At 36.7% G+C, this 25,244-nt stretch overlaps 1 protein-coding gene and 1 long non-coding RNA gene across 2 annotated transcripts in view; one reads left to right on the top strand and one right to left on the bottom strand.

The window, feature by feature from the left end:
* The window catches only part of VSTM2B (V-set and transmembrane domain containing 2B), a 529,675-nt gene extending 507,347 nt beyond the window's left edge, over nt 1-22,328 (bottom strand). Inside the window, exons 1-4 of the mRNA XM_044081661.1 lie at nt 20,949-22,328; nt 19,765-19,949; nt 18,100-18,132; nt 15,289-15,670 (exon numbers count right to left, since the gene is read on the bottom strand). Coding sequence (XP_043937596.1) covers nt 15,289-15,670; nt 18,100-18,132; nt 19,765-19,949; nt 20,949-21,021 — 673 coding nt within the window. The 5' untranslated portion in view covers nt 21,022-22,328. The remainder of the gene's footprint in view (nt 1-15,288; nt 15,671-18,099; nt 18,133-19,764; nt 19,950-20,948) is intronic.
* An 89-nt stretch (nt 22,329-22,417) lies between these two features.
* The window catches only part of LOC122810185, a 66,026-nt gene continuing 63,199 nt past the window's right edge, over nt 22,418-25,244 (top strand). Inside the window, exon 1 of the long non-coding RNA XR_006366061.1 lies at nt 22,418-22,495. This is a non-coding gene — a long non-coding RNA (uncharacterized LOC122810185). The remainder of the gene's footprint in view (nt 22,496-25,244) is intronic.

Raw genomic sequence — 25,244 nt, 5'->3', positions numbered from 1 at the left:
TACTGTAACTGTGTCATGGAGCTTATCTCCCCGTGCCTCCACTGAAAATGGGCCTTTCAAAGCCTAGTAGACTTCCCCGGTCATCAAACTGTAATTAATTAATAAATAAATAAATAAATACACACACACACACACACACACACACACACACATACATATATATATATATATATATATATATATATATATATATATATATATATATGTATATATATATATATATATATATACACACACACACACACACACACACACACACACACACACACACACACACGCACACACACACACACACACACACACACACACACACACACACACACACACACACACACATGTCTGTATTATATTCTCGAAGTCACACAAGTGCAAACCTTACAAGACTGAACCTGGAATATTGAAAACCAAGAAGCTCAAACGGCTTGAATAATTATTGTGTGGGATCATTGTAGAGTGTTGATTTGGATTTTGTTCCTTTCCCCAGTGTAGTAAAATCATGGAGTTTTATATATAATTAGTAGTGGGTTTGGGGGTTGCCCTCTCCAAAAAAGCAGGTGTTGTGTTTGCAGTTTGTTCATTGATTTTCCAGGTTTACAAAATCACTGGTATGAACAAAATGAAAATGCCAGCACCAATGATGAGCTGAGAGAGCTTTATTGAAACTGAGAACTAGACCGGTTTCAGCACATAGCTTTCATCAGTAAAACCACACTGAAATAAAGGAAAAGCCCAACAATAAATATCCCTTCCAATGAGATAATATTACATCATTTCCTGTCATGGACTGAGAACAATAAATCGGATAATATACAAACCTGTATGATCAAAAGGCATATGTATTAGTGATAAATTACCTACAAAAATAAATCTGGCACATGAAAATAATATAATAAAGGAGATATTACAACTTATCATTAAGTCTAGGGGAAAAAAGATCCCCAAGTTTCACTATCCATTTTCTTTCCTTAGTGTTGAGAATGTCATGCCATCCAGTTTTAAAAGCTCGATTACCTGTAATACTGTCTATAATGGTAAATGAAAATTTGGCAGTGGGATGGTTCAATGTGTGTCTGTATAAGGCACTGGTGATCCGGGCATTCCTAATATCACCCAAATGTTCAGATATTCTGATCCTGAACTGTCTGGATGTCTGACCTATGTAAAAGGCTTGGCAAGTGCATGTGGCAAGATAGACAATCCAATCTGTACTGCAGTTACCAAAACAACGAATATTGTATAACTGTCCAGTATTCCTACTGATGAATGTTTTGGTTTTAAATATATAGTTGCAAAAGCTACAGTGTCCACAGGGATATAATCCAACTAATTTTCCCCCATTAAAGTCCTCTGATGAAAAGATTCATCCCTGGGTGTAATTTTCTTGTAATGAGAGAAATGGGACCCCAATGACTTACCCTTTCTATACGAAAATAAACACCTATCCCCCAAGTGGTCCTCTAGTAGAGTATGAGATTTAAGTATATTCCAATGTTTATCCACTATGTCCAAAAGATGCATAGCATTTCTGCCATATGTAGTTACAAATCTCAAGATGTCCTGATTAGTTTGCTTTTGATGTTTATGATATTGTAATAGTGTGTCCCTGGTCTGATTTTTGGTCCATTGCATAGCTGAACAAACATCATGTTTAGCATATCCCCTTGTTAGAAACCTATTGGCGAGATCCTCATGATGTTGTGTCAAGTCCTGTTTGGAAGAACATATCCTTTTGAGACGTAGAAACTGGGATTTAGGAATATTGTTGATAGTATGTTTGGGATGAAGACTGTTAACATATAACAAGGTGTTATATTCAGGAAATTTACGGTATACAGAAGTTTTTAAAGTGTTATCAGGTTGACGTTGTAATAACACTTTAAAAACTTCTGTATACCGTAAATTTCCTGAATATAACACCTTGTTACATGTTAACAGTCTTCATCCCAAACATACTATCAACAATATTCCTAAATCCCAGTTTCTACGTCTCAAAAGGATATGTTCTTCCAAACAGGACTTGACACAACATCATGACAATGGGGATATGCTAAACATGATGTTTGTTAATAGACCAAAATCAGACCAGGGACACACTATTACAATATCATAAACATCACATCTTGAGATTTGTAACTACATATGGCAGAAATGCTATGCATCTTTGGACATAGTGGATAAAGAATATACTTAAATCTCATACTCGAAAGGGTAAGTCATTTCATTACAAGAAAATTACACCCAGGGATGAATCTTTTCATCAGAGGAATGGGGAAAATTGGATTATATCCCTGTGGACACTGTAGCTTTTGCAACAACCAAAACATTCATCAGTAGGAATACTGGACAGTTATACAATATTCATTGTTTTGGTAACTGCAGTACAGATTGGATTGTCTATCTTGCCACATGCACTTATAGGTCAGACATCCAGACAGTTCAGGATCATCTGAACATTTGGGTGATATTAGGAATGCCCGGATCACCAGTGCCTTATAATTTACCATTATAGACAGTATTACAGGTAATCGGCTTTTAAAACTGGATGGCATGACATTCTCAACACTAAGGAAAGAAAATGGATAGTGAAACGGTCTTTCCTGGACTTAATGATAAGTTATAATATCTCCTTTATTATATTATTTTCATGTGCCAGGGCAATTTAACACTAATACATATGCCTTTTGATCATACAGGTTTGTATATTTATCCGATTTATTGTTCTCAGTCCATGACAGGAAATGATGTAACATTATCTCATTGGAAATTGTTGGGCTTTTTGTTTCAGTGTGGTTCTACTGATGAAAGCTGAAACCGCCAGTTCTCAGTTTCAATAAAGCTCTCTCAGCTCATCATTGGTGCTGGCATTTTCATTTTGTTCGTACTAGCTTGGTTGCCTTGCATCAGCCGTACTTGCTAGCTCCTTTTTGCTAACCTTACAAAATTCCTGGCTCAGTCTTATAAGCTTCGCACTTGTGGGACTTTGAGCTTATGGCAGGGATCCATATATATATATATATATATATATATATATATATATATATACATACACATGCACACACACAGCCTGAAAACCCTGCAACTATTTTGAGTTAATGTAGATGATTAATATTAAAAATTTGGTCTGGCAATGTAACTGTTTTATGCATCTTCAGTGATGATTTTTTTTTAAATGATCTGCTTTCTTGCAGCATTGTGTTACATGATTAAATGATTATCCTTGGATGTGCATCCACCCATGGCTACTCTTAATAGATTCAGGCAACTTATGAAGGACAACTGGAGAAGACAGTAAAATAACTGAAGATATTAACAGTATAAAACACACATGATTAGAGTCATAGGTACCTTATAAATTATTCATTTAAAGGTAAATGCATGCATATCCATAATATTAACTGTAGGGGATTGCCTCCTGCAACGGGGCAAATATAGACTCAGTGAACAATAAAGTGATTCAACTAAAAAACTAAATAAACAAAATGTTAAAGAAATAGTTATAAAACTGATACAAAGACATCGATCCAGTATACAGGGCATGCAAAAAGCAAGAAAGAATATAATATGAAAAGAAATGTATTTGTAAGAGGAAAGTTATGTCATTGCAAATGCCAAGTCTGTCTTAATCTGATGACACTGCAGAATGTCACTCTTTAGAGGCATAATGAACAAATTGCTTTCAGATTTCAAAATTATGTTGCTGCCCTAACCATAATGGATGTCTGGCTACAAGCAATGCAAGAAACAATGTTTATGGACTTTATGAAACTGCAGCAGCCAGTGTAGACATATTTAACAAAGCACAAGAAAAATAAGAGAAACATTTTAGCACAAAATAAAGAAAGTATGTGAAATGTATATATTCAGAAAGTCAGAAAACCTATATGATAATATGGGTCTATATTATAAAACCAAAAACCCGTTTGCGCAAATACCACAACAGTGACACATATAGCCCGAACTGCAAATACGCAGAATCCCCTAAACCGTGAAATTTAAAATCTCGAATCGTCATAGTCAGCCAACACCACCGCACACTACATACTATGTACCCAAACATAATAAATAAAAATACATACATACACTAACCAAACCCTACTTCTAACCCTACACTAAACCTTACATACATTACTATCTATGCACTTACCTTAACACGCACCCTAACCCTAAGGTCTGTAACTTTCGCACACTTACCCTACAGACATATACCCAAACAAAACAAATAATCCACACACATACACTTAGCAAAACCTTACTTCTAACCCTACACTAAACCTTACATACATTACCTGTTTATGCACTTACCTTAACTCGCACCCTAACCCTAAGGTCCATAACTATCGCACACTTATCTTACGGAGCTATGACAATTCGACATTTCGAGTTTCGAGGTTTTGGACGTTTGCCGTTACTGTAGTTTGCGTAATATGTGTTGCTCTTTTACTATTTGCTCAAACGGATCTTTGGGCTTCTAATACAGACCCGATAATATAAGCAAATGCTATGAAGCATTACAGACCTTAGCAAAACAAATAATAATAATAATTAAAAAAAAATTAATCTTAGGCCTGATTTACAGATAGTATGAAAATATACCTAAAGAAGGGTACACAGAAAAGTACTAACAAAGCAATATATGACACTGACAGTTATCTGGCCTATGCTACATCACTTGAGCTGTTAGATATGAAAGCTAGAAGTTCAGAGCATGAAATGTATACATCGACAAATATTGTTAAACTAGGAAAACTGACAGTAAAACAAAAATAACATAGAAATTGAACACAAGATGTGTCAAATAAATAAATTAATATGAGGTGTGATTGAAAGAGAGTGTATATAGCCATGGTGGTATTAATCTACACAGGTTCATAGGTACTTACCAGGCATGTTGTCCACGAGATCATCGAGAGGCCTAGAACAATTTACCACTTGCCCCCAAAGCACTGTCTACTAAAATTACTTGCTCATAGTAACACACTAGACAAAAGAAGGTTGAGGGAATCAAACCCTGTACTATAGGAAGCAGCTTGTCAACAGCTCATAACCTTATGTTCTGCCCATATCTTCAATCATCTTTGCTAACTGCCAGCCAGAATAGGACTAGTAATGCAAGAGAGATAACATGAAAAGCTGTTGACAAATTCACTGCCAACTAAGACTCCTGCTGCAGCTCAGCATATACATGAAGTGCCTTTGACAGTACAAGTGATGAGGGCTGTAGGTTCAAGTCCCCTTGAATTTTATATGCTATTATATTACTATGTGTATATTGTTGACAGACTTGTACATATGAATGTGAATCCTTATGTGGTAATGCAGACAGCTGACTGGTTATATGACAAAACATATATGATTAGAGTCAAAGGTAACTAATGGTAGACCACAGGGTTCAGTTTGTGACCCTCTACTGTTTGGTATTTGTTTCTCAGACCTTCAGGTCAGCACTTCCGGTCTATGGTTATCCAGGTTTGCAGATAGCTGTAAATCAGGTGCTGTTATTTGATCTTCCACTAACTCATAATTGCACCAACATGTGTTAGGCCATGTTATCAACTGGTATAAGGACAATGGTCTCAAGTTAGAAGCATAAAAAAAAATGCAGCATAGTTCATTTTGGTAAACAAAACATTTTTACACACCATACAAGTGACATACTACTCCGGTTAGACATTGTTATCAGGGATCTAGGCACTCTTGTTGGTAATTCCATATCATTTGGCCATAATATTTGTACAGAAGTTTGGAAAGACTTCTATGGGGCTCATTTAATTTCCAAAGGTGTCTCTACCAGATCCATGGTTGTCTTATTTCCTCTAGTTTCGTTATCTCATCAGTATCATTACTAAATATAAGTACCTTTTGGTTGTCTTATTTCCTCTTGTTTCGTTATCTCATCAGTATCATTACTAAATATAAGTACCTTTTGGTTGTCTTATTTCCTCTTGTTTAGTTATCTCATCAGTATCATTACTAAATATAAGTACCTTTTGGTTGTCTTATTTCCTCTTGTTTCGTTATCTCATCAGTATCATTACTAAATATAAGTACCTTTTGGTTGTCTTATTTCCTCTTGTTTCGTTATCTCATCAGTATCATTACTAAATATAAGTACCTTTTGGTTGTCTTATTTCCTCTTGTTCCGTTATCTCATCAGTATCATTACTAAATATAAGTACCTTTTGGTTGTCTTATTTCCTCTTGTTTCGTTATCTCATCAGTATCATTACTAAATATAAGTACCTTTTGGTTGTCTTATTTCCTCTTGTTTCGTTATCTCATCAGTATCATTACTAAATATAAGTACCTTTTGGTTGTCTTATTTCCTCTTGTTTCGTTATCTCATCAGTATCATTACTAAATATAAGTACCTTTTGGTTGTCTTATTTCCTCTTGTTTAGTTATCTCATCAGTATCATTACTAAATATAAGTACCTTTTGGTTGTCTTATTTCCTCTTGTTTCGTTATCTCATCAGTATCATTACTAAATATAAGTACCTTTTGGTTGTCTTATTTCCTCTTGTTTAGTTATCTCATCAGTATCATTACTAAATATAAGTACCTTTTGGTTGTCTTATTTCCTCTTGTTTCATTATTTCATCAGTATCATTACTAAATATAAGTACCTTTTAGAATACATTTTCTTATGCAGCTTAATTTGAGAGACTAAAAAGATTATTGGATGCAAAGCTCCTAGTTATCTACACAGATTGGCAACCTGCTCTCTGTACTCAGTCTCTTACAGACTCCTTCATAAAGATCTGTGTCTAGACTTTCAAATCAGGAAAGAGACAACTTTATTTGACATTCTATTCTTTCACAAAATAATTGCTACTTCAAATACCCAAATAAAGGAATTAAACTTTTATTGACAAATTAGTAAGACACATTGGCATGACAGACTTGTATCCCAAAATACCCCATACCATTGAAACTCACATCCATTACATGTTAAGCAGAGAAGCACCATTGCTACCTTCAAGATAAACCAAGATAATTGTAAGAGCAGCCTCATATTCTCCCCTGTTCCTTCTTGTTTTGTTCTCCTTGAAGCTGAGGGGAACTTTCGAATTGGTGGGGGGATGCTAGGCTTGTAATGCTCTGCAAACTAATTGCCTAGTACTTAACTAAGAACTTAATTCACAACTTGTAAGAGTATGCAAGAAAGTGGGGAAGCCCTACAAAAAAAAATAGATTCAGGAGCAGATGAATCTAGTTCAGGTAAACTGTTCCAAAATGAGAAGATGCAGTTAAATCAAAGGGAATGAAATACTAAGGTCTGAAAAGAAAATGTTGGCAACTACAGCAGTATGTGTAAACACTGTGGCTGGCCATATCCTTAGAAGTTAATACCAAAACCACATCCGAATATGTCAGTGACTGAAACTGGGGATTTCAATTTAGGCGAATTGCTACCAATGAAAGCACATTCTGAAGCAGGAAAAAAGTGCAAAGAAACAAACAAAACTACAGATTCAGATGATGATTCAGAAAATAAATGGTCAGCTTTGATATCCTATCCAAAAGCAAGGAAATGTATTATAAACATTAAATACAATGCAAGCAAATATATATATATATATATATATATATATATATATATATATATATATAGATATGATAAATATGATATAAATATATATGTACGATGACCAGAGGAATACTGACTAATTATGTTCATAGGTAAGTACTAAGTTAGCTGCCCTTGCAGACTATTTTAAGCTTAACCAGTTTCCCTATATTGTGCTTGAATTATCATATCCCATTTAGTTAGAGATCGGTCTTACTCATCCCATGGTCGATAATTATATATTACCTCTAATTAAAATAAATCATACCATACATACTTTGAGGGGGCCCGTTAATGGTATAAATAATTTAGGAGCTGCCACTGTACATTAGTATTACAGGGAGCAGTCCTGGGGTAAATTGTCTGTTTCCAATCCATAGATCCAAGTTGTGTTTCAATATGGACAGAGATGAACTTTGTTTTATGTGGATGGGAAGTCTGTTCCAGAGTAGTAATATCCTCTGCCAGACATAACTCTCCCTACAAAACATTCTGTTGATGTTGCAGAAGAGGTTTAGATCCCTAGACTGAGTATTTCTAATGCCATTTAACTTGCTGACATGCAGCAAATACCTCAGTATTGGATCAGAGGATGCCTTGTATGTGAGAAACAGTCTATAAGATACAGATTACAGTGACAGGGCTCTGAGTCGGTCCATGTAGGACATGTTGTTTGGGCCTTGTATCCCTTTAGTAAGGTATCTCTGTGGGAATTCTGGTTGTTGCATGTGTCTGGACAGATACATGCCAATGGAGGAATTATATTCAATGATTGGCCTAATGAGGGCTGAGTAAATGGAGTCAATGACATCACTACATCTAAACACAATCCCTTTGTTTATAAGCTGTGTAATATAGAAATACTTTCTTATGACGGACACATGTTGGTCAAAAGTTAGGTCAATGTCTACATAAGTTCCCAAATCAGTTCTTAGGGTGGTATAGTTAATGTGATAGTTCCCTGGGACAGATGACTTCCCAAAGGATACAATAATGCATTTTTTGGCATTTAGCTTCAGTCCATGATTTTAGCACCATTTATTAATTTAGGACAAACATTCCTGCATGATAGCTAAGTCATTTGAGGATTCAATATCTGCTCCTATCTTGCAGTCTTCTTCACACTTAGTCAGCCTGAGGCCTTGGTATTTGCTTTTACTTCAGAAAAATAGATGCCAAACAGCAGCGGTCCCAGTAGAGAACCCCAGATGACTTCACTGATGAATGATCTCTTTGTGGAGGTAACTTATCCTATTCTGATTTCCTGTGTCCTATATGTGAGCCAGTTGCAAATCCAGCAGGTGATATAGAGGTTTATTCACAATTTATTTAGCTTTCCCACTATGTCTGAATGGGGAATTGTGTCAAAAACTTTTCCCAGGTCAAGGTATGCAGTGTGTACCATTTTGCCTTCATCCATTGATTTGTTGAGCTTTTCAAAAAATCCTCCAGGTTGAGTAAGCATGATTTACTCTTTACAAATCCAAACTGAGATGGGTCCAGTATCTGAAGATTCCTTATGTCCTGATTGATTAGATCCATGAAAAGTCTTTCCATGCCTTTGCATATGTGCCTTGTCAGACTTGTGTGTCTGCAATTGCTTGGGTCTATGGAAATTCCTCCCTTATGCAGGGGAATGACTGTAGCTGTTCTCCATTTGATTGGCACAAAACCTGTATGGAGGTTGACATTAAATAGTCTAGTGAGGGGTCTGGGTAAATCTTGCATCATGCTATTTAGGATGCATCCAGGGATACTGTTGGGGCCCAGATGCAGTATTTTAGCTTTTGATACCACTTTCATGACTTCATCTTGTGTGATAGCTGGAGGTGAGCCAGTTTCAGGCATATGTTGGGGGGCAGGCAAAGGTGAGAGGTGGTAAAGATAGAGTTATCTTTAATCAGCCAGTAGGTCACTATATCTTCAGCCTCAGTGTAGGCAATATCATTCACAATCAGCTCAGTGCATTGCTGGGTTGGGTTTTTGAGATTAAAAACATAACTAAAAATACATTGTGATTGTCTTTGGCTTGGACAGCTATTTTAGCCTCAAACTTGGTTTTGGTGGATTTTATTAAGCATCTGAGTTGTTTATTTCAGTGGCAAGGACTCTGTCTTTCTGGGAATTGCTCTTCTTACTTTAGGTCAAAATTATTTTCCTTTTATAACACTTGTTGATATTATAGTTCTACCATGTGGGTTTGTTTTGGGGCTTTGCCTAGCACTTATTCCTATGGGGGTACAGTTGCATCTATGCACTTGTTTACATGGTGGCATAACCACACTATGCCAGCATGTAAACAACTGCATAGATGCAGCTGTATCCCCATAGTAATAAGTGCAGGGCAAAACCCCAAAACATGTTTCTGCATGTTCGATGGAGTTAATTGAATTTGTTGGAATGTATAACTAAAATAAAGAATTAGCATGATACAGTACTGAGTCTATTGTACAAATGTTTGCTCTGCCTAACAGAATAAGCTTGCTACTTAGAAAAAAATACAGTTGAGAAGGTGTTAAAGAAGCTGGAAGAAATGCTTATAAAATATGTTACCCATCTTACAGTTTGTACTGCACACAGACATACCATCAGAGCCAAAAAATTAAAGAAGCATGTATATGGAATTATATGACACAAGCTAATAGAGAAATATACAGGAGAAGGCATACTGACCTATAAATATGTGGCTTTACCCAGTAATTAAATAAAGCAAGACCTGTCAGTAATCTAACAATAAGTTTGCTTGCTGTAAGTTAAAGAAAATCCCATACAGTCAAAACATTACCGCTTTCCGAACATGCTTAGCCATAAGATAAACAAAGGAATGATTCTTATTGTGGGTTTGGCTGTAGCAGTTTTGTTTCAAAATGTCAAAGAACATCATATGAAGAATCCCTTATAAAAACAATAAAATAATTATATGTAAAAAACAGCTGATGAAAATGATGCAAAACTAAATAATACAAAATAATGTTACCAAGAAAAAATAAAAAAGGAACAACAAATCCAGAGATACCACACATATCAAATGAAACCAACACTGAGTAATAAGATAATAAATGAAATGTGTGGTTGTCACTTCAAAGAAGGAGAATTTTAATCAAGACACCTTTTAAACATTAAGTGTTTTCATCCGTTAAAAATAAGGCTTCCTTAGAATACCTTCCATAATCAACCAGTGCTATTTACAAGTTAAATGTTGTCCACATGACAATCATATAAAGAAATTTAAAGGCACAGCCTATAAAAACTAAACTAAACTGTAAACTCTTAAAACTGCATATTTCACAATTAAAGGGGGGACACACAATCAAGCATTCAAAAATATCAATAAACGATTGCCTAAAATGTTTCTTTTTTTTTACAAAATTACATACCTAATAAAATATATATTACAGGCCTTTCTTTTTCAGTAAACATGAGATATTAGTTGTGTCATTCAAATTACAGAGTAAATAGAATAGACTGTTAAATATACTTGCCACCATAACTCCCTACACTCAATGGCATCCTTCCCATTTCCTCGCAAAGGGACTTGTTGAGCATATTGTATTGTTGGACAGTTGAGAGGTGTGAAACTTTTGCTAGGAATCAAACAATGAATTTACCAGTTCATGCCAAAGAATATCTACTAGCCCCAATTACTGAATAGTCTAAATTATCAGTAGCAGAATCTCTTAACTAAATGGTTGATCAAGTACTTGATAAGTTGATATTTATAGAATATCACCATCTCTGTCAATAACTCTATTCAGTAAGCATGCTCTATAAAACTTACAAAATTATTCTCCTCAGACAATTTTTTATGTACCCTCAATAATTTTCGTACAATAGCTCTGCTACCACCCTTTCAAAATCAGAGTAAAATGCATACATGCCTAACTATTCAGCTTATTTGTCCATATCCTTTTATATTATAAAATAGTTTACACCATGGTCATAGATCACATACTGCATTCCTTACTTTCACTTATTTTATCCATAGCAATTGACCAGAGAGAAACAACTAGAACCCTGTTTATTTCTTATTTTAAAAGTATTAATATAAATCACTCTGTACTTTACTTGCATGGCCTGGTTCATTAGTTATCTCAAAGGAATTCCAGATGTTATTTGCTGGGATAATGTTACCAACCTCATCTGGCATACAACAGACTGTGTTCTTGACTTACTTCTTTTCACTATATTTGTAAATAATATACCAACATTATAAGGTCTTTCTGAACTCACACAGTATGTGGATGAGTTCATATTAATGTGCTATTCCCCACATAGGAAAAAATCACAAATAACATTCAGGCAATTTCTACTCAAAACTAAGAATGGTTTTATGATTTGCACCTTACTGTTTACAAACATTAAAGCCATAATATAAATAATAAGTAGTAATTTCAAATAGCCCAGGTGAAAGTTTCAAGAAAGTTAAATGGAATCATCATTGATCAAGATTAAAGCTATAATATGCATATCAACTCCATCAGTCTTATAATCTATCAAAAATGCAAACTTCTAAATATAAAACAATTCATGACAATGATCAGAAAAGCCATGGCATAATTAAATCTCAATCTCTTATGAACATTTAATGTCTCAACAGTTATACATTTGAGTAAGTCTTCCAACCTTGCTCTCCAGTGTTGCATGTGCCTCTGACATCTTAAGATATTCTGTGTTTGACGAAAACTTTAATAAGCTTGCTAAGTTTATCTCTGGCCACCTCTGATGCACCAGTGTGCTGTACCCTAGGTCATTACATGAACTTAAATTCAGTATGTGAATAAGTACTATCACCAATGAAACACACTTTCCACATTTTAACCAAACAAATCATGTGTTACTACACCTTTAAATGATTGGCACAAACCTATTTCTAGCTAGTCATTCATGAAATCCTTTTCAACCACCTCTACTCCAGACACAATCTTACTGTAGTAGTGATGTCACCTGACAAGACTTCACTAACTAGTCTCACTAGGCTAGTTAATTCTTAGCATTAGGGAATCCTAACAAGTTATCAGGTGAAAACTCACTGCAGCGTAGAATTAGCGAGCAGTGCTCTACATAAGTGGTGCTGTGTGTTTTCTCTGAAGTCTGTGTGACATGGAATACGGTTATGAAAATTAGGGGTGTGGGACCCACAGCCCCTCTCCACATCTGGGGTTTAAATCTCTTACATTTTAGTGAAAAAATTAATTATGGATGTGATGATATTGAACTCAGCAATCCAGAAGGAAATCTTGACATACTCCATTGTGCCTCACATAAACCCAAACTATATCAAACATGCATATCTCTGCAAGTGTATCTATGTAAGTGTATGTATAATTATGCACACATAAACCTACATGTTATCTATGTACACACACACGTGTATATATATATATATATATATATATATATATATATATATACACACACATATATATATATACTCACACACACACACACACACACACATATATATATATATATATATATATATATATATATATATGTATGCACACACACATATACCTATATGCATTCATACAGCGAATAGAAACATATATACACCATAAAATGCAAACACCCACACACAGGTATGGGTGGTATGTACATTTAAGTACAGTAACTAATAGCTCACTACTAGAAATACTACTAGAAAGGGTTGGGAGGGTGGCTTAATGGCTAAAGTGTTTGCCTTACAAACCAAACGATGCAGCGTTTGAGTCTCACAAGGGATAATTGACTAGGCTTAAAATGGCTCGCAAGGGCAGTTAGCTTAGTACTAAACTATGAACCTATGAAACAAAATCTATATTATCTTAATCATTGTAAATGAGAGAAGGTAAATAAATGTGTAAGGCAAACAATATGCACATGCTAATACTAATTTACAATTAACAGTACAAAGCCTAGGGGCAAGTCTTCTCTCATTCCAAAATATTTGTCTAAAAGCACGAGAAACAATATTCAACACTCATCTTCTCAATTTTCTCTCTAAAAAAAAAAAAGAATATGTAACAATGTTTATCTTTCCAACATTCTCTCTTTTGCAACTAAAGTATTCTGTAGGATTATTCCATTGCTAATTCTCTCAAGAAACCCTACACTCTTTCGTTATCCATTTTTTCCTCCAAGTAAAGGACATCGACTTGCTAGAGTTTATTTTAGGCATATACTGCACTGATGGTGTGTTAGATCAATCCTTTTTACTGATTATAAATATTGATTAAAACTCCATTGGAAACATTTCAATAAAACCTTAACTCTAATCTCACCTTAAGCTCTTTGCACAACTGTTCCTACAAACCGAAGACGATGGGCACTTACTGCCTATAAAAACTAAATTGGACAAGTGATATTTCATTGCTAGTTTATCATAACTTTTCTTCACAAAGCGTGTCGCAATTTTTATTCAATGATTTGTGTTTCTAATGATTTTACTTCTAGAAAAAATAAATAAATATCCACTTCTCTTTGCTGTAAATTCAGTATTTCAGTAAATGAACCCTGCAAAAAATGGGTGCAAAAAATGGCAAATATCCTAAAATTTTATAAAAAAACAAATCCCAGTGTTCCACTAAATATTGCAGTACGTGATTCTGACAAAAAAGCAATGGATAGTTATATCCGAATTATTATGTAGCTGTATATGAACTTTTTGTGGTGGAATCACCTGTCTAATTCTGAGGGAGAATATCCTCACATGAGAACATGAGGATGAAATGGAAACACAGCACTGTACTATCCTGAGAATAAACATTTCGTCCAAATCAGTGCTATGAAAACAAGCGCATAACTTTGACAAATGCTCGTCTTGATCAGAGATTAAAAAAAAACACAATCATTTGGGTAATGGAATACTGAACTTGTACACTGCATGTTTTCGAAAGCATTGCGCAGTTGGTGTCATCTAAATATATCACTAAAATATGACATAAACAGCGTTATCCTTGTAAAATGCGTTTTACTTCCTTGGAAATGAACAAGGTCTCAAATATCAACAAGTAAAATACGTAGTTTCGCACTTGGAATTAAAGTCAGTTTTGAAATTCATCCTATTTTTCAGAATTTTGCTGCAATACACACGTTCCTTCAAAAGGTGCTTTTACAATGCTTATAAAAACTTAAAAAATGTTCTGCATTTGAATTATTCTTATTGCCCCCCCCCCTTTTTTTTTTTGGTTTCTTGCCAACAGCAATCAGAGCATATTCCTTGAGTAATCACTGCAAACATATTCTTATTATCAAGATAGTTGATTATGATGTATTTTAAGATTGACTGGCAGACTGAATTCTTAGTTCAGGTTCATTTGGTAATGTATTTCTTAAATAAAATCAGTAAGTCCACAATACACGTTACAAGGAAAAAATGCGTGACTGGTGATTAAATAAATGCATCTATAAATAAATGAAAGCTATTCAGCTCCCACACGTACCACCGGACCCACATTTACCAAATGATTCTAATGCATTAATTTGCTACTTCTAACATTTTTAATTCAACAGCATTTTTTTCTCTGCACACATACATGCAGAAAAGTAATAAAATTCAAAGTAAAACGAGACCTTGTACGCTAACAGAATGGAATGCCATTACTGCGGTCATCCCAAAACCAATGCAATTTGCTTCTTCCACCAGATGAAGACACAAATCTAAGTGGGCCTATAGCCTTTCAATGCTTTTGCAGCGGGCCATTTTCGCCAGCTGGTGTCACTGCGTATCCATGTCACTTACCCGAGCCATGCTGCTGGGGGAGAATGGCAGCTTTGCCAGGCGGAGGTGAGGCTGACGAGGCGGCTGCTGTGGTAGTGGCCAAGTCCTGCTCTCGCCCTGCAGCAGCAGGGACACGCCGCTTGTCATGACCAGGTTCGGACGTCGCTCTGCTGGCGGCGCTGTTCCGCCGAGGGCCGCTACTCTGAATATGAGACACCGCCTCAGCGGCCTGCATGTCCGGAGAATAGCGGGACGTGACCTGTAAAGTGGCTTGAGCCTTGTGTTCCTGAGTCTCGTCATCGTTGTAGTCTGATACCCTGCACTCGTAAACACCTTCGTCCAGCTTACGGACATTAGAGAGGCGCAATCGGTGCGATATATCATTTCCTTGGACACGGACAGTCTGGGGAAAGAAGAACAAGACAATCCAATTTAAGTGGTCTAGTGGTCTTACCTATAACCTGAGCCCCTCCCCGTGCATGCATACATTCATAAACAAAATAAATACAGTGCAACTCTACGTTATAAAGTGTTGAAAGTATCTTAATTTTATTCAATCCAAATGTATTGATCGTACAAAAAAAGTTAATTTCCAAAGCAACAATCCCAACAAAGTTCCATTGTTTTTCAAATGCCCAAAGCGAAGCGGGGCGTTTGTTATGGACCTTACATCCACTGCAAAAGACCACACTTCACTTTTGTTTTGCCCAAATAAAAGCTCATTATTATTTGACTCGTTTTCATTGTTTCATATAATATTAAGATGTTTCAGGTGCAAATTCTTTCCTGCAGAAAATAGTAATCACAAATACATTTTGCCTCAAAATTTCAGGACATGGGGGGGGGGGGGGGCACACACACACAACTGCCAAATTAGGGATTGTCCTGCCTAAAGAGGACGAGGTGGAATCCTAAACCCCCACCCCCGTAGGTTGTGACTTTTTTAAAATAATAATTTACGTTAACTTAACAACCTGAGGAACAACATGGATTATGTGTCTACAGAAAAAGGCTTCCCAACAAAAGAACCATGTTACTTCCATCGGCTTTAAAAAATCTCGTTCAAGATGATAGCTAAGGTTGCACTTTAGTTTGGTTGATGTAAGAATTTTAAATATGTCATAACAGAACAATCAGACACCAAGGGAAGCATATCCGAAAAGGACAAGCCAACGCTGGGTACATACATAGTATGCTCATCCCTATGATATGACCAGTGGCTTAGCTAGCAATTTCGGGAAAGCACTAAATACCAAATAGCTTGAGGTAAAATATATCCAGTTATGACTGACAGTGTTAAATAAGGAAGAAGTAAACAAGTAAAATGAACACTACTTGAATGCGATTGCATCCGTGCAAAACCAAACGCTGGTTTTATCTGATTGTTACTACATACTAGTTGTGCATGTACTGTATTCAATAAGGCTGGTCGTGTCTGTTAATTCATAAAGGACAAAAATAAGAAATGTTTATGAAAAATTAGTAGCATTGATGTGATGATGTATGTTACTGCATTTTGTACACACAGTCACTAACACCTTGCAGTTTTACATAAAAGCATATATGTTATATATAATATATGGTATATTGGGCAACGTATTAATTTTGTCTACGTTCTTGTTTTCTTTCTTTCGTTTCCTAAGGGATAATGTATGGGGACTAGCAATACATTAACATTCTTTGAGTTCAGAAAGTCCATACTGGTGTTATCACCGTAAAATATAGCGGTCCAGTTTACTGGGCCTTAAGAAATTTAGGGAACTTGCAAGTCTTCTTAACTGAAGCAGTCTTGCATGGTGCACGTTTTGTAAATAATAGCTCTTATCTTATAGTAATGCATACTTAAGCCATGTTGTGGTTCTATGTACAAATGTAATCAAGTGCAGCGAGAAAGTAACAAAAAATGTCATCACCATTACTATGTAACAATTAAACAGCAACAACAGAATGTTTCACTTGCTAGTATAATGGCTCTGAGATGGATGCAACCGGCAAACCTGACGTACACTTTGTATCTTGCGTGACTTGGATTGACTATTGTCATGTAACCTTCCAGTTTCTCGCAGCAATTAATACATCATATTACCTATTTGTAATATTACAGGGGTCAGAATGTGTGTTGTATTGAATCCAAACCACATGGAGGATAGTTAGTCATTAACAGAAAATCATCTGTTTCATAAATAATGCTTAACAGAGATCTGAAAAATATAAATATTATTCTTGACATTGTGAAATGGTTATTCTCAAGCAAACCACTTTGGCATCTTTTATTCCCACGTGAAACATTTTGAATATAAATATCTCATGCGGACAAAGTCAAGCAAACATTCAGTTTTGCCCTTTAAAAATATAGTGTAGAAACACTAAGATCACTGGAGCATGAGAGCGTGTGAGTTCACAGATATAATCCATTTTTTGGAGAAGAAAGACAACATGCTCTCTGTATAGTGCTTTGGGTTTCAGACCATGCATTTTAGACCACATGCAAAAATTACTGAGACTTGCTACTTCCTTAAGTAATTTTAAAGATATATGGTGTCAATCAATGTAGAAGCACTCGTTCTGTTTTCACCAAACACTGATCTATATACACTGTGTCTTTGTTACAAAGCAAGAAATAGAGCAATCAAAAACAAAGGACAGACTTTCTCCAGATGGTTATGGTTTCTTATTTTTCTTAAAGGGAGTTTTACCTCCTTCGCTCCTTCACCATAATTTCACTGTAATGTGTACAGTTTTAACCCTTATTTGGATGTGCGGCAAGCCCATAATAAATAATTTACTGGTACATTTGTTTGCAGCATAAATTAAATACTGTATGCAACTTACGCTGATTTTGGTGGCATCTCTGTTTCCAGAAACCTGTAACAAAGAGAAGAAATCAGTACTTTGACAAAATTAGGCAACAAAACAGCCGCATACATTTAAAATTGCTTTAACACCGTCTGCCCCAGTGCAACATTATATATCTGTTAAAAAGGAATTTATGTATGTTACTGTTTGGTGGCTGTATGACGTGATGGGGGGGGGGGGGCAGATAACAGTTAAGTTAAAGTGTCGGTTTTGATTTGATGTTCATTCATTTTTGTGCGTCATTTTCCAGGTCAGGAACGTCTATGTCACGAAATATTAAATTAAGCAAACTGGACCCTCGACTTTTAAACCATTTCTGTAATATATTAACAGCTATTGCGTTTACACTAAAAGTGGCCACTAACTGCCGAGGAGTTGCATACAACTTCATCCAGTCAGTGCCACACTTGACTGGGCAAGGGCCGCCTTCCTGGAGATCAATCCTGGCAGATAAAAAGGGATTTAATGTCTGCCACGCCTCTGATTCCACCTAGCCCCCACACCTAATCAGTACTGAATTATAATTCAGCATTTTATGTTAGTTCCTTTCTCACAATTATGTTTGTTATATGATGTATTTATTTTGTGCAAGTGGGCGGGCTGGACTGCGTGAACCATTTTATAGCCATAATATTGTTAAAATAAACAAAAAACACAAGTTACGTAACGTTATGTGTCTAAGAATAGAGTTATTATCAATGTGATAGAAAAAACTTCCAACGTTAAGAATCAAATTGCATAAAAATCAAAAATAATCATGAAAATAACGGGGGTTCTCCAATAGGCAACGTTTCTTAAATGTTACCATTATTCATTTCAAAAGCGGATACAGTAAGACTTGTATTAAACGATCCTTTCTGTAGAAAATATTTCTATAGCTATAATTTCTGGAGACAAAGAGCTACACATCACTATTTGTTAGTTCTTATAAAAGTTTATCATATGGAACAGTGCATTTTTTCTTCTTCTTTTAAACAAGATGCCTAAAGTGTTATCGGGGACATTAGACGAGCCAAATGACATAACTGTTTTTCTTTCTGAGTGGATAATTTCTTCTTAATTTGGTCATTTAGTTGCTAGTATCTACACTGCATCCTCCAGAGTTTTAGATCGGTTCTGTGATATAACTGGCAGACTGGTGGATACTCATGGTGACCGACTGAAAGCCTACTTCAGGGTTTACCTAGAAAAACGTACTTGGAAAGCTCAAGTCAAACATTGCGTCACAGGAACACTTACATATGATGCACCTGCTCCGAGATTGGGTTTTGTGGTGTCGTAACCACGTCGTGGATTAGAACCACTAAAGCCACTAAGTTCAGAGCATAATCTGGAAAAGTTCGAGTATGGTAGTAGCTATGACCTCCTTGTAAGATGCAATTGTGGCTGTGGTACCATTTGGCTAGATAAGCGCCATTTTATGAGATTTCTGCAGAGTATGCACCAGTCTTGACTAGGTTAAGTAAAATAAATGTTGCACTGGAGACTGGATGTTTTTATTTGTGGACTGCTAAAAATAGCAGTGTAGTAACGCATTATATTTTGAACACTTTCTTTAATAAAATTATGTGGTTACTACAGTGGTAAAAACACAAAACAATCGTAGTATTGTTATATCATAGGTGTACTATCAGTCATTACCTTGCCTCTGTTGCCAGGGGCACTGACAGCCACTTCGTGCGCAAGTTCCCTTGCTGGTTCCTTGAGGTACCACCACTGGATCTCCAAGGAAAAAGACGTGGATCCGCTGGCACGGAAAGCACATGGCATCTCAATGTCATCACCCTCCCTGACAGTCACATCTTTGGGGACTTCAGTAAATGTCGCTGGGAGAAGATAAAATTACAAAGGCGCCGGTTAACATAAGACACTTAAAGGCAAGATCAATCATTTTCAGTGTTATCTGACTTGGCTTCACTCAAATAATGGCACCTCAGTAAGTGAAGTGTTCAGCGTTGAGAATCATTTTCTCCGTTTACTGAATAAACGACATTGTGAAATACATTTTAAACAGTCACAATACAGAACTTTTATACAGTCAGCAATGCAGTAACTTGACCTACTGGAATAATATTCTGACAGTTTACGGACCTCTTCTGCAAACTACAAGTGAATGCAAAAAGTCATTACTGTGAGGGGTATACCACAATATTACACAACATTATGGGGAATTAATGCATTTTAGTAATAATGCTAACTTAGTAATTCTGTCTTTGATATAAACAGTGCAAGGCTAGTACAGCAGACACACTACAGTCCGTATCAGCACAGTGAAAGCAAATACTGTGCTCTGAGGACGCAATGTTGAAGTTATACATTTATAGAAATTGAAGGTCACAGAAGCAAAAATATTTTTTTCAGTGGCAGAGCCCCAAAAGTGGAAGTGGACGCATTTTATTTGCTCGCGCTCACACACACACACACACACACACACACACACAAAATACCTCCCCTTATTTATACATATGCATGCATCACGGTATCTGGCGTTACCCCCATACTGTATTGCACCACAGTGCCTGTATCAGGGAATAAAAGCCACAACCCCTTTCACTCCTCACTGAACCACTGCCCATAGATTGACATCACTGTCAACAAACAGCAGAAATGGAAGGACAATAGCGCGAGTTATTATAAGATGGTAACAGTTAATGGTTAAAATGTTCCAGGTAAAGACATATGCCTCAACTCCAACCTGTTCAATTATAGATCAGTGATGCAGACTGGAATTCCGTTTTTACCTTGGCGCTTCTATCTGAATATTGCAGGTGTTTCCAGTAAAGCAAGGCGTTTCACACGTGTTGAGCTTTTAAACATCCACTTACCATTTGCAAATAATAAGAATGGTGCATTCAGCATCAGGTAATAGACAATATTGTACAGTCCTCGATGTTCCATTTCATATATAGAATTTTAAAGTGTAGAACAATTGAGGGATGGCATTAGATCACATAGGACGTGTTAAATGCATCAAAGGTTCAATCACGTTTCCATTATTAAACCAATCCTTTTGCAATAATCGAACCTTATTTTGTCACAAAAGAAGAGCCCAACAAGCTGTATTACAGTTTATTAGAAGTATACAATCCAAGCAAGCTGATGGATCTGTCGGTAGTGTGGTTACCAAATGATGTGTGAACCTTTTCCAAGTGTTTTAGTCTTCCTTTCCGTATGACCCTTCTCTCTTCTTTTTTTTTTTCAAAAGGACAGATGATTTAAATTCCTTGCATATAAAGATAGTTCTATTAGGTGATCCAAAGGGGAACGAGCGACCGTGGGCGCTTCTCCAATACCCATCACCAAGGCAAGTCTAGTGTCTGATTCCGAGCAGGAAGACTTAATGAGGCAGCAAGAATTTTCAATTCGCTGGGCTTAGTATCTAGCTCAATCGATAGTTTTCCTGTGGGTGCCCCCGGCTTGCCTTCCCACCGTCTGCATTCATTACAATCTGGAGGCAGTTTTGCATGTCCTGCGGTGGTCAGCCCTTTTTCCACGTCTTCCTTTGCCCTATTTTATGTGGCTTTTTTCACCGCTCACTCTTTTCTGTGTTCATCTATCATAAGCGAGACGCGATCTGGAACCAAACCAGGCTTTTTGGCTTTCACATCAACACACAGCTCAACCTATACACGGCGAAAGTGCACAATCTGACGTCCCCCGCGTTAAGCATTGGTAATGCAGGTCCCGAAAACAGAATCCAAGCCGGACTGGAGTACTTTCATTCTGATCAGGAAGGAAATCTTAAAGACAGAAGAACATTTCTTTGTCTAGTAACATACTACTACTAATAAGAAACACTGATTATGTCTAAAAGAAGATGAGCAAGTACTAAGATCAGTGAATATACAGGACTGGTTAGATTGCACGGTGCCTCCTGACGCTGAATGCGTGTGTTAGTGTGGCTTTTGGTCGCAGTGCTTGTGAGACTTGAGTGTGTGTGTGTGTGTGTGAGTGTGAGAGCGTATGTATATGTGTGTGTGTCTGTCTGCGAGTCTCTCTTTGCTAGCAGATTTTCAGCATTCTGCCACTGCAGTGTCGTGTTCCAGTTGTTTCACTTGAGTACGTCCGTGTTTTCCTTTTCCAATGACATCATTTTGTTCAGGATTTGTTATTTAGTTCGATTATTTCATCCCTGCCTTCGATAATCCTGTGCTGAATGGGCTGATAGAGGAGGGTTTCATAATTAAGCTGCATCAGTGCAATCTTAGACGTCCTGCTTTGCTGGTAAGCGGATGGGAAGTGATGGGCTCTAAGTGAATAAATGGGCTTCTGTGTGAGTCTGTTAAAAAGGGGGGCGCGTACTGGATACACAAGCCAGAAAGCAGTTTGCGCGCTACAGAACTGAGGATGAACCTATGTCCTGCAGGTTTGGGTAAGTATACCTTCAGTTGACCATTTCATGCTTATTTATTTAGAGTTTAACAAAAAGTTCCTGCGCCAGTATGATGGCATCTGGCAAGGATGGGCGTCTTTTGTCATGTCTTATGTCCATTTTACAGAGATAAATATTCGTGTGTGTGTGTGTGTCGAAAGGTGAATAATGACTTATAATCATAATTATTTCTGCTTCTTTAGTTTATTGGGGAAGTGATAAAATACACCACGACAAGTAAACACGCGTTACAGCATTATCTTAAGCGCTTCAGTATTATTCAGATAGGAGTATTCTTAGGAGACAAACTTTGATTGACCTGGAAGAGGGAATGGTTTAACTAAAGAATCTGTTAAGTTGTAACCTAAAGTAGTATAGGAGAATGGAATATTAACACACATGAACTGACAAGTGCACTCAGTGCCAAATGTTTTCCTCTTGTTAATGCTTAGGGAGAGGAATTTATTACTTCTTTACAAGGTCTTCAAGTGGATCCAACGTTTGAGTCGGGGACTGCCCTTTGTATGCTGGGCACGACTTGGCATAACAAGAGCCGTTATTTTGACCTGTGCCTGGGTACACATTGCCACATGAAAACGTATTTGCTCTTCGGTCTTTTCTTACCCGCCCCACCAGACACGTGCCGATGAATGAGAGAGATCAAAATTGAGGTGCATTCAGAAGGAATGGTACTGCAGGTGTTGCACTGACCCATCACTTTGTACCAAGAGAGTACATTTGTCGCGGGATTTCAAAACAGAGCTTTGCTAATTACTAGAGGGTGGCATTTGCTTTATAGCTGCGTGCAGAATCTGCACTCCATTTATTTCTGCAGTGCGGTTGAGAAGGAATACGATTCGTAGCCCCGCAAGCTTGCATCGAAATCGGTTATGGTGTACCAGAGGCCCAAACACATGACCTTTATTCCTGTTCTGAACAGGCAATGATGCAATATTTTCGCCAATAAAAGCTTCTTGCAAGTCACCTCCAGATACCAACTTTCCACCTCTCAGAATGTGGAACAAATGAAACTGTGGACAACTTACAAACATAGCAACCGCAGCTAGGACACCCACATGATGGTTAAGACGTGTTATTTTATAGTTACAAAAAGTTCTTTTGATGAACTGAAATGATATGGCGTTATTTGTTGTTTTTATTTCGGTTTTCCGGTTAGGGGTCGCCACAGCGGAACTCTAGCCTGCTAATGATCGACAGTCGATTTTTTTATGGTGCCGAGGTGCCAGCCCGACGCCCAACCTTTACGAAGGCACGCTCATTCACGCATGTCTTTCGAAAGCCGCTGCGGGGAGGACATGCAAACTCCACACAAAAGGCAATCCAGCTGAGAATCGAACGGCAGAACCTCTTGCTATGAGGCGACAACGCTTACGCTGCACCACCGCGGTTTAAAAGTGCTTGGGGTTATTTACTTAACATAATATATGTAAGCCCTTTCAACGTGGAACTGATTTTTTAAGATTCAGAATGAGGAACTTTCCTCATAATGTGATACACTTCAAAGTTATGATCACAGCTGTCACTTTTACCAATTATCTCTGTTTTGCATCACTTTTTGGAAGATTTGTAATACCCCTTACAAATCAGTTTGGCTTTTTTAAAACATTTAAGCTGAACACTTATTTTAGTCAATTTTCAATCACTGTACTAACATCCTATTACAGCAGATAACATAAGGTCTTTGGATAAGAAGTCTGTTGGCTGCTCCTTCACAGCCAAAACATAAACTATACGTAGGGTTTCCATATGCTACTACTTTCGTACTAAGCCGTATTCAGATGTGCTGCAGTAAGATAGTGACACCATAAAGTGGAAATAGTCATTAACTCGTGTACATTTATCCCAACAGAAAGGTTCACTTTAAAAAAGATTCATTTTGGACCACAACATAGGTAGGTTTTAAAAGAACAGCGACATAGAAACATTCAGTAAAGAGACTATATTGCAACCAACAGCCCCTCTTGACCTAGCATCAGCTTCCCCGTAACAATGTTCTCAATTTCCATGTTTTTCTCATAACTCTCAAGCTGTTATCACTAGGGAGACCTGCAATTTGGGACATTTTAAATACTAGCACATTTCACTCACAAAGACAAAGGAGTCTTTCTTTAGACTAGCAACTGCTATATGGAATAATTTACCAAAGGAAGTTGCAAGTCATCAGGAAGTGAGAGCCTTTAAAACTAGTCTAAAAGATCATTTACAAAGGGAATCAAACGGTGGATGCTTTTCTGAAAATGTCTGAAAGCTCAACGATTTGAATTCATCTTATCATTCTGGAACTTAAGGGAATAACTAATCTGCTCTTGCCATTAATTTAAAACTATTCAGTCTGTATATATATTTATGTATATAACTTCTACTCTTTGTATTAGTTGTTATTTTGAATTTACATACTATTGCATGTATTGCTCATGCCATTTCTGAAAAGTTTTTGTCTGCAGGAGATTTGTATCTGCTGTTTTAAGCCCAGGTTGTGAGTGAAAATTGTAGATAAACAGTCTTACCTGGTTACAAATGGAAAATAAATAAATAAAACTAAAGCTGATAATAAATAAATAAATAACAATAAAGTTGATGGCACATAAAGGCATGCATTCACTGAGTAATCCAAAGTCTGTAGCTTGAATGCCTTTCAGCCCTTATAGTTATATCACAAAAAACACAACATGCAATTTATTTTTATTTTATTTGTTGATTTGCTAATTGGATAGATGGATAGATCTGT

The sequence above is a fragment of the Protopterus annectens genome, chromosome 8.part1 (assembly GCF_019279795.1).
Source record: "Protopterus annectens isolate FY-2018-M chromosome 8.part1, PAN1.0, whole genome shotgun sequence".
Lineage (NCBI taxonomy): Eukaryota > Metazoa > Chordata > Ceratodontiformes > Protopteridae > Protopterus > Protopterus annectens.
Note: the sequence above shows the minus strand (reverse complement) of the source record. Positions and strands in the feature narration are given on the sequence as shown.